The sequence below is a fragment of the Hypomesus transpacificus genome, chromosome 7 (genome assembly GCF_021917145.1).
Source record: "Hypomesus transpacificus isolate Combined female chromosome 7, fHypTra1, whole genome shotgun sequence".
NCBI lineage: Eukaryota > Metazoa > Chordata > Actinopteri > Osmeriformes > Osmeridae > Hypomesus > Hypomesus transpacificus.
This window is the reverse complement of record NC_061066.1, coordinates 7181775-7198297: the sequence shown is the minus strand read 5'-3', so window position 1 is coordinate 7198297 and position 16523 is coordinate 7181775. Positions and strand designations below refer to the sequence as shown.

At 45.8% G+C, this 16523-nt stretch overlaps 2 protein-coding genes across 2 annotated transcripts in view; both read right to left on the bottom strand.

The window, feature by feature from the left end:
• The window catches only part of LOC124469784 (E3 ubiquitin-protein ligase TRIM39-like), a 39986-nt gene extending 31674 nt beyond the window's left edge, over positions 1-8312 (bottom strand). The window contains 5 exon segments of the mRNA XM_047023280.1: positions 920-1044; positions 1102-1124; positions 6965-7195; positions 7910-8005; positions 8262-8312. Coding sequence (XP_046879236.1) covers positions 920-1044; positions 1102-1124; positions 6965-7195; positions 7910-8005; positions 8262-8312 — 526 coding nt within the window.
• Positions 8313-13691: 5379 nt separating this feature from the next.
• On the bottom strand, positions 13692-15534 carry LOC124469609 (C-X-C chemokine receptor type 4-like). The gene is given in 5 exon segments (XM_047023004.1): positions 13692-14287; positions 14447-14640; positions 14642-14677; positions 14921-15111; positions 15520-15534. Coding segments are annotated over 5 exon segments (1032 nt in total).
• Between the last annotated feature and the right edge of the window lie 989 nt (positions 15535-16523).

Sequence of the window (16523 nt, the reverse complement as noted above, 5' to 3'; positions counted from 1 at the left end):
TTTTGAAAGCATATAATCTCAGGATGAGATATAACATGGGTTGTCACATGTCCCACTGTCCTCTTTACTTTGCTGCCTATGCATAACACATTGGGTCTTAGTAAATCAAGTGTATGGCTAATACATTTAGGGCTGTCCCATGATAAATGATTGATGAACTTAAGTCACTTAATTTCACCTTACATAACCACTCATTTATGGATTTACATAGAAACACACATTTAATGAGTGAATAGGGCAATAAATACATTTGTTCACAGTTGCCACATTGTACTTGAAAATGACAAGTAGCATACAGATATGAAAAAAATAAATACATAATTTGTTAAGTTAAATCTGGTGTTTTTTATTACATTGTATTGCATTTTGTGGAAATATATACACGTGTAAGCCATACATTGCTTGAAAAATATTGAGATCTCGTAAATCAGTATAATATACACATCTGTAGACATTAAGTGGCAGCTTCAGCCATTTGTAGCTATTAACATTTTGGCGGCTGCAGCAGCCATTTAGGTTTTGGCTGAGCTGGCTAGCCAGCCAATAACTTCATCAGCCAGCCATTATTCTCAAAATAAATGGCTTCGGGGTCTAGTACTGTCGTGTCATGGATTGTTTATGGACAGGTATGATCATGATGAGACAGATTGTGATTAGTAGGCAGTCAGATGGCTGAGCGGTGAGGGAGTCGGGCTAGTAATCAGAAGGTTGCCGGATTGATTCCCCGCCAAGCATAATTACGTTGTGTCCTTGGGCAAGGCACGTCACCCTACTTGCCTCGGGGGAATGTCCCTGTACTTACTGTAAGTCGCTCTGGATAAGAGCGTCTGCTAAATGACTAAATGTAAATGTAGTAATGCAGGATAATGTAAGTACAAAATTGAAAATGAAGATGATTACTTGATGATTAAAAACTCACTGTATGTCACAATGTCCTGCATCTTCTCCCAGACTCTGAAGGTCAGTTTGCCCAGATGTTTGGCCATGTTTATCAGCTGTGGATCCGGCAGAGTGGACTGGAAGAACATTCTGGAGTCAGAACTGCTGTGGGATTGGGTTCACAACCACAGAGAAGAGAGAGACAGGAGGCAGGTCACTTACCTTTTCACTGTGTCCTTGTAGTTCTGTGGAGATACAGAAGATGAAGTTAGACACTTCCGGTTGGCAAATGTGGTGAGCGGACGCACGAAAGAAGGCTCCCAGTCTACTTTTTGCTATATTCGTTTTTATCAGACTTTCTTCCCAGTGCTTTTGACATTAGTGAGTTTCATTAAATGTTTCAACTTAAAATGAGCGATTCAAAGTTTGCTAAATCAGGTTGCTGTGCACAAACCCCAGCTACACGCGCTGCTACTAGCGCCGCAAGTAAGCTAGAAACGTTCTCAGTTAACAGCCCTCCGACAGCGAAAAAACCTTCAGGACCGGGAGCAACCGTGGATACCGCTATCATTTCTAAGGATCAACTGGCTGCAGAATTTGCGAAGCAGAGAACCACACTAAGGGATGATGTTTCTCTTCTGATTCAAGAATCTACAAAGCCATTACAAGCCTCGCTGGACTCACTCCAAACAACAGTGAACACATTCCAACACAAGGAAAGCCTCCGCGCACATTCCTGGTTTGTTTCTCCCGATTCCAACAGAAGGAAGCCGCGCTGCGCTGTGCGAGGAATCACGAACTGCGGTACGGAGGAACTGTCATAAGGATGTTTCAAGATCACAGCGCAGCTCTTGCTAAACAGCGAGCTGCATTTAACGGGATAAAACAAGCCCTTTACCAAAAGAACGTCTGGTTTCACCTGATCTACCCTGCCAGGCTGCGCGTGACACACGGGGACGACGTGCTCACCTTCGACTCACCTGTTGAGGCCCAGAGGTTCTACGATCAGAGGATTAAAAAGTAAAAATTCAGCAGCGTTTACCTTCGCTATATGGACTTGAGACGGTCAGTAAATATTGCACACTCTACTGTGTACGTTGCCTTTGCAGTTAGTCTGTCATACGCCCTGGATTTTAGGGTAGGCTACTGTGCTTTCATCCACGTTTTGGGATAACATGTTTAGAAGGGATAAAACATTTTTTTTTAAAGAATGGGGAAAAAAAGTGGCCGGATCTTGTGTTACTCTGTGTGCTACTGCTTTCATTCATGTTATGTTCGGGCTAATTAGGGGGAACAAAAGAGAAGGGGAGGGGGACACGTAGCTTTTCCATTACATGGATGTGCCATATATATATTTTATATATTTTTTTTTTTTACACCTAATTATTACTTTATAATATTTTTGTCCCCTCCGCCCTGCTTTTGCCTTCATGGCCTTTGTGTAAAGCTTGTTTATATATTATTACTGGGAGCCTTCTTAGCTAGAAGCAAGAAGATGATGTTCTACCAGAAGTTTTTGGAAATAGTGTTATGCCTGCAGCTTGCCTCAGGGAGAGGAACAAGTATAGGCTTAGTGTTAGTTATGTCTGTGTCTATGTCTGGGGTATGGGACAGGGTTATGGGACGGTACACCACTAGAATATTTTTTTTTTTTAATTTTTTTTTTAATTTCTTTATCTCACTCTTTCTTAATGAGGTTATCCATGGAGCTGTACACATTTTTGTTGCGACCATTTATTTGCTTTACAGTTATTATAACAATTTTATCCTTTTTCTGATCTAAGCATGGAACAAAGAACTAATGTAAGAAAGGCTGATGTAAGGTTTATTAGCTGGAACGTAAAAGGCTTAAATGGGCCTGTAAAAAGAGCTAGAATATTCAATCACCTTAAATATTTAAAATGCGAAATTGCATTTCTTCAAGAAACTCATTTGTTGCTGAAAGATCAAATTAGACTCAGGAAAGCTTGGGTGGGACATGTGTTCCACTCAAGTTTCGATTCCAAAACACGTGGGACCGCTATATTGATACATACAAAAATCCAGTTCAGTGCTACCACTATTATTTCTGACCCACAGGGGCGCTTTGTCATGGTCTCTGGGCTACTTTTCCACAAGCCTGTCGTTTTGGTTAATATATATGCCCCAAATTGGGATGATGATAAATTCATGGGTAAAGTTTTCTCATTAACACCAGACATAAACTCACAACAATTAATTTTAGGAGGTGATCTGAATTGCACGATTAACCCAATATTGGACCGCTCTAATCCTAAATCTACAGATCCTTCAAAAATGGCCAAATCTTTATCCTTTCTTATGGATCAAATAGGAGGTGTTGACCCCTGGCGCTCTCTTTCTCCACTTGGTCAATCCTACTCCTTCTTTTCCCCGGTTCACCACTCATACAGCAGAATAGACTACTTTTTTATTGATAGAAACCTTCTTCCCTTTGTCACAAAAGTTGATTATTCAACCATAGTTGAATCTGATCACGCCCCTGTTTTGTTAGATCTTGTGTTTCCTCCTAACGATTCGGAACGTCCTCCTTGGAAATTAGACAAAACCTTACTGGCTGATAGTTCATTCTGTGATTTGATAAACAAAGAAATTGACAACTTTATGGTTTCCAACAAAAAAGATGACGTCTCCTCCTCATTGCTTTGGGAGACACTGAAGGTTGTGATCAGAGGTGAGATTATATCATACTCAGCAAGAATCAATAAAATGCGTAGACTTGAACGAGACCAGCTTATTAAATCAATTAGCACAGTAGACTCTCGGTACTCTTCATCTCCATCCCCTGTACTCTATAAAAAAAGCTTGACCTACAAACTCAATATAACCTGTTGTCAACCAGTAAAACAGAAATGTTTTTGTTAAAATCACGTGGATATGCTTATGAGCATGGAGAAAAGGCTGGCCGCCTTCTAGCACACCAACTTAAGGCCGAATCTGTTTCTCAACAAATCCCACAAATAAGGAAACCAAATGGGGATTTAACTACTGAACCGGGAGAAATTAATGAGACATTTACCTAATTTTATTCTAACCTGTATACATCAGAGGCGACCAATGATAGAACTGATATGGAACATTTCTTTGGCAATCTTGAAGCTCCTTCCATAAAGGTAACGGATAAGACAAAGACCGAACTCCCATTACAACTGTCTGAAATTATTAACGCAATAATGGCAACGCAAAGTGGTAAGACACCTGGCTACCCAATAGAATTTTTTAAAACTTTTTCTAAGAAACTATCCCCAATTTTACTTGAAATGTTTGTAGAGTCTAGGTCCCGTGGGTCATTACCACAAACTCTCACTGAGGCATCGATTATTCTCCTGCTTAAGCCAGGTAAAGAGAATACAGATTGTGGCTCATATCGACCCATTTCCCTCCTAAACAGTGATGTGAAGATCCTAGCTAAAGCGCTTGCCCTACGCCTAGAAACCACAATGACTGATGTGATCTCTGCTGACCAAACCGGTTTCATTCTGGGTCGACTCTCATTTACAAATATCCGACGGCTTTTGAATGTTATTCACTCCCCTGCGTCCAGTGAGGTACCTGAGGTGGTCATCTCACTGGACGCAGAGAAAGCTTTTGACAGGGTCGAGTGGGAATATTTATTCACGTGTTTAAAGAAATTTGGGTATGGTCCAAATTTTATTTCATGGATTAAACTTCTTTACAGTTCACCAAAGGCCTCGGTGGTTACTAACGGCAGGCAATCACAGTACTTCACTCTGTCGAGAGCGACCCGTCAGGGATGTCCAATTAGTCCACTGTTATTTGCCTTGGCCATAGAGCCCTTATCCATCGTGCTCAAATCATTGCCATCTATAAGTGGAATTTTCAGAGGGGGAGATGAGCATAGACTAAGTTTATATGCCGATGATTTATTATTATTTGTTTCGGACCCTATTCTTAGTGCACCTCATATCACCCATGCTCTGTTAAGATTTGGTAAATTTTCCGGGTATAAACTGAACTTTAGTAAAAGTGAATGCTACCCTGTTAACAACTTGGCTCTTCAAATCCAGGATAATGTTTTACCATTTAAAATGTCTAGAAACGGTTTTAAATATTTGGGCATTAACATCACAAGAGATATGGAAAACCTCTACCAGGAAAATGTTGCTCCTCTACTTGATAAAGTCAAACTAGATCTAAAGAAATGGAGAACCCTCCACTTGTCCTAAGCAGGTAAAGTGAATTGCATCAAGATGAGTGTGCTCCCAAAATTCCTCTACCTGTTTCAATGTATCCCACTTTACCTTCCTAGGTCTTTTTTTTAAAGGTATTGATAGCGCTTTTATTTCTTTTATTTGGAATGGCAAGAACCCTAGGGTACGTATAGAGCTTCTACAGAGGCCTAAATTGCAGGGGAGGCCTAGCTCTTCCTAACCTTTTCTACTACTACTGGGCTGCAAATGTTCAAAAAATAATGTTTTGGCTTCATACTCCGGATACAGACTGGTGCCAGTATGAAGCTACATCATGCATCTCAACGTCTCTCACGGCTCTGGTCACTTCCAGTCTTCCCGTTTCTACTACCCAGTTCACAAACAACCCAATTGTCATCAATACTTTGAAGATCTGGTTTCAAATGAGACGGTTCTTTGGTTTCAAACAAACTCTTAGCTTCAGCCCTATATGCAACAACCATCTTTTCCCCCCAGCTAAATTAGATGCTACATTCTCTTTTTGGCGGAGACATGGCATTTCTAAATTTAGAGATATGTACATAAATTGTGTATTTGCAAGCTTTTAATTGCTTATCACAAAAATTTGGCCTTCCTCGATCTAGCCTGTTTCAATATTTTCAAGTACGCCACTTCCTTATGAGCCAGGACCCCAACTTTCCAAATGTATCTTCAGTGTCAGACTTAGATGATCTGCTAGAATCCCCATTCAATTCAAAAAGGCTAATTTCTAGAATACATGATTGTATAGCTTCTCTTAAAACCATAACCATCGCGAAGATAAGGGCGGACTGGGCAGATTAATTGGGGGAAGACATGGAAGATGACATGTGGAACTGTGCTTTACTAAGAGTGAATGACAGCACTTCTTGTACGAAATTAAGTATAATACAATTTAAAGTTTTACACCGGTCTCACTTTTCCAAAGCAAGATTAGCTCAAATATATCCTGATTCTGATGCTAGTTGTAACAGATGTCACCACACCCCTGCCAATTTAACCCATATGTTCTGGTCATGCCCTGCTCTGGTCACTTACTGGTCTATGATTTTTAAAACATTATCTGAGGCGCTCAATACTGATTTCCAACCAAATGCAGCTGCAGCTATATTTGGTATCACAGATCGTAGACATTCTATAGTAAGAAATAGTTATAAAAACATATTGGCCTTTGTGACTCTGCTTGCACGCAGAAGAATATTATTACATTGGAAATCAAAAAACCCTCCCAAAGCATCTTTGTGGATGTGTGACCTGATGCACTTTATACAATTAGAGAAAAATTAAATACTCGCTTAGGGGGTCAAGGGACAAATTCTACTCCAACTGGGATCCGGTTTTGAAATACATAGAGAAACTCAAAACTATACCTGACACCCCATAGCAAAATTTCTTGCATCAGGGCCCTATATCATGTATAGAGTGCCGTATGTATGCATGATGCATTGTCTGTGTAATTACGATGTGGATTGATGCTGGCATGTCAGCCTACAATGTAGAGTGTCTGTGAATATGCATGTGAACAAGTACATGATGACATTTGGCACGACTAAATATGATGACCTTGCTTACTGTTTTATTTATTTATTTTTACTGTATCTATTTTTCTATTTTCTTCTTTTTGCTAGTCTAAGTGTGTGTACTACATATTCAAGTGGGTGGGGTGGGTGGGATACTGTTGTTCGTATGTGTATGTAAACAAAAACAACAAAAAACTATGGATATGTCTGCTAAAATGTATGCTCAGAATATGAATGTGTTCATAAACATTTCCATATAAAAATAATTATATAAAAATTAAAAAAAGAAGATGAAGTTAGACACTCATAAACACACCCAGCAAGCCATTCCATATGAACTTAGAGATCAGTCTTGACCTGCAGGAATGAGATGTCTTCAGCTCTTAGCTCCTCCTCTATTGTTCTGATTGTGTGTGAAAGTGTTGATATCTGTCTGTTCAGACCCTCAATCTTCTCCTTCATCATCTGACTCTTTTGCTCCTCCTCCTTCCTCAGTGCAGCTATCCTGGCCTCCTCTTCCTCTTGTAGAAACTGGTGAATCTTCTTAAACGCCTCCTTAATCTGTTTCTCTGTGTGCTGGGTCTGAATCTGGAGACATGGGGATTCATACAGAGGTTTAGGTGACCAGGACCCTGTTGAGTTTACCGAATAAGCCAGGCTCATGTCAGTTAGTAGGACAAATTTCCAGTGCATTCGATTCCATGAAACCAGCTCAACGCAGGTACTATGATTGGTGGGTGAGTGAATGAAGTAATCTAAATGTAGTTCTATGTTAACTTATGTTGCGAAATACACCTGGTCCAGGGCAAGCGAACTGTCAGAATTAGGGCATTTTGTTGCTTAACCAGATGGGAAAACAATGATTTAAAAAAAAATGTTTTTTTTTTCATTTTTTTTTTTACCACTATCAGTTCCATATGTACATTTATAGAAAATCAACTTCGATAAATAAAACATTAGATCCATTAAACAATAATGAACAATTGTTTTGAGATGGCTGATCGGTTAAGAAATCGGGCTACCAATCAGAAGGTTGCTGGTTTGATTCCTGGCCGTACCAAATTACGTTGTGTCCTTAGGCAAGGCACTTCACCCTACTTGCCTTGGGAGGAATGTCCCTGTACTTACTGTAAGTCGCTCTGGATAAGAGCGTCTGCTAAATGACTAAATGTAAATCTAAATGTAATTCAAGTCAGGTGTGGGACTTTAAACCCAGCTTTTTTGAGCGGCCTTTATGGAACAGGCCACAGATGTTTGTTTAAAATGTCAAAGTTGTATTATTTTGTTAGTCAACACTTTTACCTTAATATGATTTGCGGTTTGATCACAGGTTTGTTTAACTTCATTAAAGATCTTCAGCTTCTCCTGTAAATACTTCAGAGTATGCTGGAGTTCCTCCTGGAATGAAACATACCCATTATAACCCTTGTGCTACCTTAGGGTCGTTTTGACCCACAGCTATGTTGGGACACCTGTTCATGACAAAAAAAATAAAGTGAAACATTTTCTTTATCCTTTGCGCGGTATCGGGGTCGTTGTGATCCACAGCGTTGTCTATTATGCCATCTTCGCGCTGTCTCCGGGTCCTTGTGACCCCCCTTGTAGATGCGTAGGGGAGGGAATGTCACATATCACGTGACATATCACCAGTTACCACTAAGTGGAACCCTCGCACTATCTTCGGGTCGTTGTGACCCACAGCCATGTTGTGACAACTTTTCATAATACAAAAATAGAGTGAAACATCATCACGCATTCAGGTTTTACACAATATCTGTATACAGTAGTTAGGTGTCGCTTCCTTGATACATTCCCTCTTCCTTCTCCCTGTATTTATCTGCTAATCCTTCTCTTCTACAGGAAACTTTGACACAGTGTAGCGTGGTTTGCACGGTTAAGATTAACAATACTTAATTTATAATAAAGTATATAGTTCTTGGGGGCACCACCTCGGATTTATTTAAGGGACAGAGAAAACCTTATTGAATAATATTGAATAATAGCATTCGTAATAATCAGTCTAATCTTAAGTAGCGAATTCCATGAAAGTAGAGCAGATCAGATAACGTGAGGGATAACGCGAGTATTATAAACAATGATTTATTTAAGAAAATGTAATTATGATGAACAAATACCAAAGAAGTTATAGGCTAGTTGAGAGTGAGTTGAGTTAAACAGTATACAATAGGTCCTAAACTATGATGAGAGCGGAATACTAGATGGTGGGTTGAGAGCGCGTGGGGAGGGGAAGAGAGAGAGAGATAGGCTTCAGGAGAACAATGGAGGGAGTCTATGTTAACTAATCCCAACGAAAGTAAGGTTAAATCATTTGCAAACTAAAAATCTAACGTAACAAATTAAATCACAATATGCCAATATTCACAAGTAAGAAACGTAGCAATATCGCAGTTACTGTTGTCAGTTTGAAGAAGAAGAATCAAAGTTCCGTTAGTCGTTGTCAAACGGTTAGAGCAAAGGAATCTTTTGTTAAAGTTCCTGGTGGTCCAGTGAGTTGCTGATTGAGAAGGATAGGTCAGATGTGCCGCGAACATATCCGGTGAATCCGAAAAATCCAGGTTTTCTTGTGCTTCAGGGTTTTATAATCCTTGCGAAAGGGGGGTATCCTTTTGGAGGTGAACTCTTTGATTGGTCAGTTACTCCTACCTGGGCGTCCATCCTGAGATTGACGTATGGGTGTGAAGTAGTTGATAACTTTTCAGAGTTCAGCTATTTCAAATGTCCATGTATTTCTTATACTTCAAAATATAACAATACAACATTAATAATGTCCCCCTCCTTGAGTCACCACCTTACCGCGGTGAAGGGGTTTGCGTGTCCTAGTGATCCTGGAAGCTATGTTGTCGGGGGCTTCATGCCCCTGGTAGGGTCACCCAAGGCAAACAGGTTCCAGGTGAAAGACCAGCATGGCTCAAAAAACCAACCATGAAGAAACACAACAATGGTTCTCAGTTGCCCCTGCCCGGAAGCGGGTCACCGGGGGCCCCCCCCTGGAGCCAGGCCCGGGGGTGGGGCTCGATGGCGAGCGCCTGGTGGCCGGGCCTTTTCCCATGGGCACGTGGGACCCTCTTCCAGTGGGCTCACCATCCGTAGGAGGGGTCATGGGGGTCGGGTGCAGTGTGAGACGGGCGGCGGCCGAAGGCGGGGGCCTTGGCGGTCCGATCCTCGGCTGCAGAAGCTAGCTTTAGGGACATGGAACGTCACCTCGCTGGCGGGAAAGGAGCCTGAGCTGGTGCGCGAGGTAGAGAGTTTCCGCCTAGATATAGTCAGCCTCGCCTCGACGCACAGCATAGGCTCCGGAACCAGTCTCCTTGAGAGGGGCTGGACTCTCTTCCACTCTAGAGTTGCCCTTGGTGAGAGGCGTCGAGCTGGGGTGGGAATACTGGTTTCCCCTCGGTTCGGCGCCTGTACATTGGGGTTCACCCCGGTGGACGAGAGGGTAGCCTCCCTCCGCCTTCGGGTGGGGGGACGGGTCCTCACTGTCGTTTGTGCTTATGCACCAAACGGCAGCTCAGAGTACCGACCCTTTTTGGAGTCTCTGGGGGGGGTGCTGGAAAGCGCTCCTCCCGGGGATTCCCTAGTCCTCCTGGGGGACTTCAATGCTCATGTGGGCAATGACAGTGAGACCTGGAGGGGCGTGATTGGGAGGAACGGCCCCCCCGATCTGAAACCGAGTGGTGTTTTGTTGTTGGACTTCTGTGCTAGACACGGCTTGTCCATAACGAACACCATGTTCAAGCATAAGGGTGTCCATATGCGCACCTGGCACCAGGACACCCGAGGTCTCAGTTCGATGATCGACTTTGTAGTTGTGTCATCAGACTTGGGGCCGCATGTCTTGGACACTCGGGTGAGGAGAGGGGCGGAGCTGTCAACTGATCACCACCTGGTGGTGAGTTGGCTTCGATGGTGGGGGAGGACACCGGTCAGGCCTGGCAGGCCCAAACGTAATGTGAGGGTCTGCTGGGAACGGCTGGCGGAACCCTCTGTCAGAAGGAGCTTCAACTCCCACCTCCGGGAGCTTCGATCATGTCTCGGGGGGGGCCGGGGACATTGAGTCCGAATGGGCCATGTTCCGGCCTCCATTGTTGAAGCAGCTGACCGGAGCTGCGGCCGCAAGGCGGTCGGTGCATGTCGCGGCGGTAACCCTCGGACCCGGTGGTGGACTCCGGAGGTGAGGGATGCCGTCAAGCTGAAGAAGGAGGCCTATCGGACTTTATTGGCTGGTAGGACTCCAGAGGCAGCTGATGTGTACCGGCAGGCCAAGAGGAACGCGGCTTTGGCGGTCGCGGAGGCAAAAACCCGGGCATGGGAGGAGTTCGGCGAGGCCATGGAGAATGACTTCCGAACAGCTTCAAAAAGGTTCTGGACCGCCATCCGGCGGCTCAGGCGGGGGAAGCAGTGCTCTGTCAACACTGTATACGGTGGGGATGGTGCGCTGCTGACCTCGACGGGGGACGTCCTTGATCGGTGGAAGGAAGTTTTGAAGACCTCCTTAATTCCACCAACACGCTTTTTGACGTGGAGTCAGAGTCTGGGGACATCGGGGGGGGCCCTTCTATCTCTGGGGCTGAGGTCGCCGAGGTGGTTGAAAAGCTCCGCGGTGGCAGGGCCCCTGGGTTGGATGAGGTCCTCCCGGAGTTCCTTAAGGCTCTGGATGTTGTAGGGCTGTCTTGGTTGACACGACTCTGCAACATCGCGTGGACATCGGGGACAGTGCCTCTGGACTGGCAGACCGGGGTGGTGGTTCCCATCTTTAAAAAGGGGGACCGGAGGGTGTGCTCCAACTTTAGGGGCATCACACTCCTCAGCCTCCCTGGGAAAGTCTATTCAGGGGTCCTGGAGAGGAGGGTCCGTCGGATTGTCAAACCTCGGATTCAGGAGGAGCAATGTGGTTTTCGTCCTGGCCGTGGAACAGCGGACTAGCTTTATACCCTCCACGGAGTCCTGGAGGGTACATGGGAGTTCGCCCAACCAGTCTGCACGTTTTGTGGATTTGGAAAAGGCGTTCGACCGTGTCCCTCGGGGGCTCATGTGGGGGGGGTGCTCCGAGAGTACGGGGTACCGGATTTCCTGATTGGGGCTGTCCGGTCCCTGTACGACTGGTGCCAGAGTTTGGTCCGCATTACCGGTAGTAAGTCGAACTTGTTTCCGGTGAGGGTTGGACTCCGCCAGGGCTGCCCTATGTCACCGATTCTGTTCATTACCTATATGGACAGAATTTCTAGGCGCAGCCAGGGTGTTGAGGGGTCCGGTTTGGCGACCTCAGGATCGGGTCGCTGCTTTTTGCGGATGATGTGGTCCTGTTGGCTTCATCGGGCCGTGACCTTCAGCTCTCACTGGAGCGGTTCGCAACCGAATGTGAAGCGGCTGGGATGCGAATCAGCACCTCCAAATCTGAGGCCATGGTAATCGACCGGGAAAGGGTGGAGTGCCATCTCCGGGTTGGGGAGGAGATCCTGAACCAAGCGGAGGAGTTCAAGTATCTTGGGGTCTTGTTCACGAGTGAGGGAAGAATGGGGCGCGAGGTCGACAGGCGGATCGGTGCGGCGTCCGCAGTGATGCGGGCTCTGCATCGGTCCGTCGTGGTGAAGAAGGAGCTGAGTCGAAAGGCGAAGCTCTCTATTTACCAGTCGATCTACGTTCCTACCCTCACCTATGGTCACGAACTATGGGTAGTGACCGAAAGGACGAGATCGCGAATACAAGCGGCCGAAATGAGCTTTCTCCGCAGGGTGTCCGGGCTCTCCCTTAGAGATAGGGTGAGAAGCTCGGTCATCCGGGAGGGGCTCAGAGTAGAACCGCTGCTCCTCCCCGTCGAAAGGAGCCAGCTGAGGTGGCTCGGGCATCTGATTAGGATGCCTCCTGGACGCCTCCCTGGTGAGGTGTTCCGGGCACGTCCCACTGGGAAGAGGCCCCGGGGAAGACCCAGGACACGCCGGAGGGACTATGTCTCTCGGCTGGCCTGGGAACGCCTCGGGGTCCCCAGGAAGAGCTGGTGGAAGTGGCCGGGGGGAGGGAAGTCTGGGCCTCCCTGCTTATGTCGCTGCCCCCGCAACCCAATCCCCGGACAAGCGGCAGATGACGGACGGACGGACGGACATTAATAAATGGTTTGGTTTGTAGATTAAAATCATTTTGATATCAAGATTAACTGATTTATCGTAACAGGAAAGGAAGTTACATTAAAACATCAAATTATATCAACACTGCATAAAAGGTAAAGCATACATTATAACACATCAACTACTGTCATTGAAATAGTGTCCATAAGCCATGTAGTCCTTGAGAATATGTTTGTAAATCCAGAAAAGTTAGTCTTTCCTAACTCCTTTGTCTCCATACTGTAAGGCCATTTTGGTCTACCTTCTGACCCCATGCTGGGCCAGAAGCTTTGAAGGTCCTGCTCTGGAGATAAGGACAAGGGGGGAAACCCCCTTTCTCCTCGTCGGGGGTAGGGGAAAGGTGTGAGGGTACGTGGTTTGTCTGTTGGCTCTGCTACAACAGTAACCTTCCACCAGCTTCTGTTTCTTTCACCCGGTGGAAATGTGTAAGTGGGAAGGTTTCACACTAACTGTCGATATGGTCTCCTTCACCAGCTTTCATGCAGTGACCCTTTCACTTACAAACAAGCCAGGTCAAACAAGCCACTAGTCTAAAACTTAGTTGCATTGTCAATATAATGTGTAAGTGCTTTCGACATGCGTTTGTTCAGAAACCATCATGAGTCAAAGTTAAGTCATAGTCGGGCGCGTGACGATGATGATGATTATAACAGTGATGTAGACACATCCAAGACTACCAGCACTAACTGGGGAGGGAGGGGGTGAACACCTCCAAAATAATTGAAACACACACGCACACACACTGAAAACACTGAGAGACAGGAAGAGTAGCACAAAAAGTGAGAACATTTAATTAGAAATGTTGTTGTATATAAACAAACTTAAAAACAACAGCAACAACTGTGACCAACAAACCATATTTACAGAAAAGTTTATCTTTCAGACAAGGGACAAAGTCATGGATCAGCAGACTACCCTCTACTCATATACACCATATTCTGTTAGCTGAAGTGTAGACTAAATGATTCAGACTCTGTGTTAGTAGAGGTTCCTGGGCGTCTGCGAGGTGGAATCTTCCGACGACAGACGACGCGACAGAGCGCCAACGCCCGTCTGGCGGAGCTCTTGAAGTCCGCCCCCGGGAAGCCGTACAGCAGCGGGTTTAGACAGCAGTAGGCAAATGCCATTGGTTCAGCCACCGCCAGCCACACACCCAGCACCACCTCCAGCCTGCAGCCCCTGGGAAGGACCTCTAGGCGCATGAGGGCATCCACAGTGATGCCAGCGCCATAGGGAAGCCAACACAGGAAGAGGACCAACGCCACAGTGGTCCTGACAGCTCTGCGCTTATGTCTCTGCCCCTGCAGAGGGCCGCTGCAGGTCAGCCTGGACACGATGACACAGTAACACACCAGCAAAACTAGGCCCGGTACCACCAAGCCCACAAACACCAGCTGCAGGTGGAACACCGACACCCAGAGAGGAGCGTTGTGAGCTGAGTATAAGCGCTGGCACACAATCGTCCCATCTCCTGCTTCCCAAGTCCTGCCAAACACTATGTCTGACACGGCCAAGAGAGCCACAGGCGCCCAGGCTCCTGGAAAAGGAGAGGGGGTGAGGGGAGACAAAGAGGAGATTCGGTGGTCTGATCAGGAGATGGAGAATACAAGTGAAGATGTATCTCTGTACATCTAAGGCATGGGCACGTCGTGAGAGAGAGAGAGAGATAAGGGAAGAGGCTAGAGACATAGCTCACCTACATACACCAGTCTCCGTGCCAGTAGCTGTCTCGTGCCTGAGGCGTGTGCGTCTGTTGCTTTGACCATGGCTAGGTAGCAGTCCAGACTGATGAAGGCCAGGATGAGCACACTCCCATACAGTTTCACCATGTAGATGACGTGCACGGCCACACAGGCGCCTAATCCAAATCGCCAGTCCGTCAGCGCGGAGGTGCAGCAGGTAGCGGTCTGTCAGACTCAGTTTGGACCTGGCGACAATCAGATAAAAACACTCTGTGTGTCGTCTTCTACGTTTGTTTTATATTCGCCATGAAATGTGTTCACGCACACAAGGAATTTGCTGTGGCAGGAAGGTGCATACAATAAACAGATGCACGGATCTTAAATTTACAACAACAACTAAAAAGTAGAATATACAAAGTCTGACAAAACTAATCTCATCTTTGTCATCGTCTTTGTTCATCATCAACATCATCCATCTTTATGCTCACCTGCGCTGGCAGCCAAGCACCATCACCACCAGGCCGTTCCCAGCGATGCCCAGGACAAAGATGAAGCCGTAAACCACAGGGAGGAACACTCGCTGGAGGTCAGGGGTTATCACTTGATTCAGGTCACACGGCTCCTCCAGGTCCACCCCCAAGTTGCCAGAATCAGTGTCGTTTACGTCAAACACAATATGCTGTAGGGAGAGATAGAGAGAGAGAGAGAAAGAATCATAAGAGACATAGAATGACACTAGTAGGTGAGAGAGAATAAGCTGTTTCACAAGCCGCCATAACTTGCCTTGACAAAAAAGGATGACAAAACTGAAAGGATTGTTGACCAAACATATTTTTTAAGTTACACAATCCTCTTTCTATTTGCTAAGACCAACTTTCCAGACTATAATGACCCTTTATCCGTTTTTATAAATATCCTTTATCTAAAAATAGATTTCAAAGACCCCAAAAAAGTAGACAGACCTGCCGCATTGTGACCATGGGACCTTCCATTGGAGCAGTTGTAAAAATGTTAACTAACTTTCACCTACAGATCATAGATAAGGATATACAACAACAACATAGCTGAATAAGACCTTGCCGCATACCTCATAGTAGGACATGATTGAGCGGAGCCTGTGTCTCTGTCGCCTCTGCTGAGCGGAACTGAGTACACTTCTCCCTTCAGTGGCGTTTAATACCTTTCCCCTTCACCCCCCTCATGTCATTCTAAGAGCCCATACAAGTCAGTCCGTGTGGCGGACTTGGAGTCAAGTCAAGTGTAGACTAAATGATCCCCTTCCCCCCACGCCCTTCCCCCCTCCCCCTCCCTCATGGTCTAGGTTGGAGAAATACAAGCCCTTCCCCCTCAACTAGGTTGGAGGAATGAGTGCCCTCGTCTCGGTCGGATGAATGAGCTTGGTTGAAGGAAAGGGGAATGTTATCTTATGCCACTCTCGCTGTCTCCGGGTCGTTGTTACCCACAGCGTTGTCCGCTTGGACACTGAGCGCTCGGACGTTTCAGAGGAGAATGTCTGGGGAAGTGCTACTACTTACATACATTCAGTGGGTTAGGGTCAGGCCAGCAGTCGTCTAGAGTCACGCAGCTATGGCTGAGGATTTCACTGCGCTGCAAGTTCTACAGCAAATGTTTGCAAACGTCGAGCAGGGTGACTCCGAAGAGGAGGCAGAGGATGTGTCAGAAGAAGAAGACGTGGAAGAGCGCCATGCAGAGAATGTGTCAGACGAAGAAGAAGACGAGGGAGAGCGCAACGCAGAGAATGTGACCCACAGCTTACGCCATTTCCCACGCTCACGACATGGTCTCCTCGTTTTTACTCTTTGTCACGCCACAAATCAAAAGAGTGATCTTGGACGAGACAAATCGGGAAGGCTATCTGAAACGCGGAGAGGAGTGGAAAGGCATGGACGCAACTGACCTACATGCCTACATAGGGCTGCTAATCCTGGCAGCAGGGCTGGATTAAGACATTTTGAGGCCTGGGGCTAATTACCAGGATGAGGCCCCTATATGTACGTTTAGACGTTTTTTACGTTTAGTCATTTAGCAGACGCTCTTATACAGAGCCCCAACGCACATCATGACACGCAC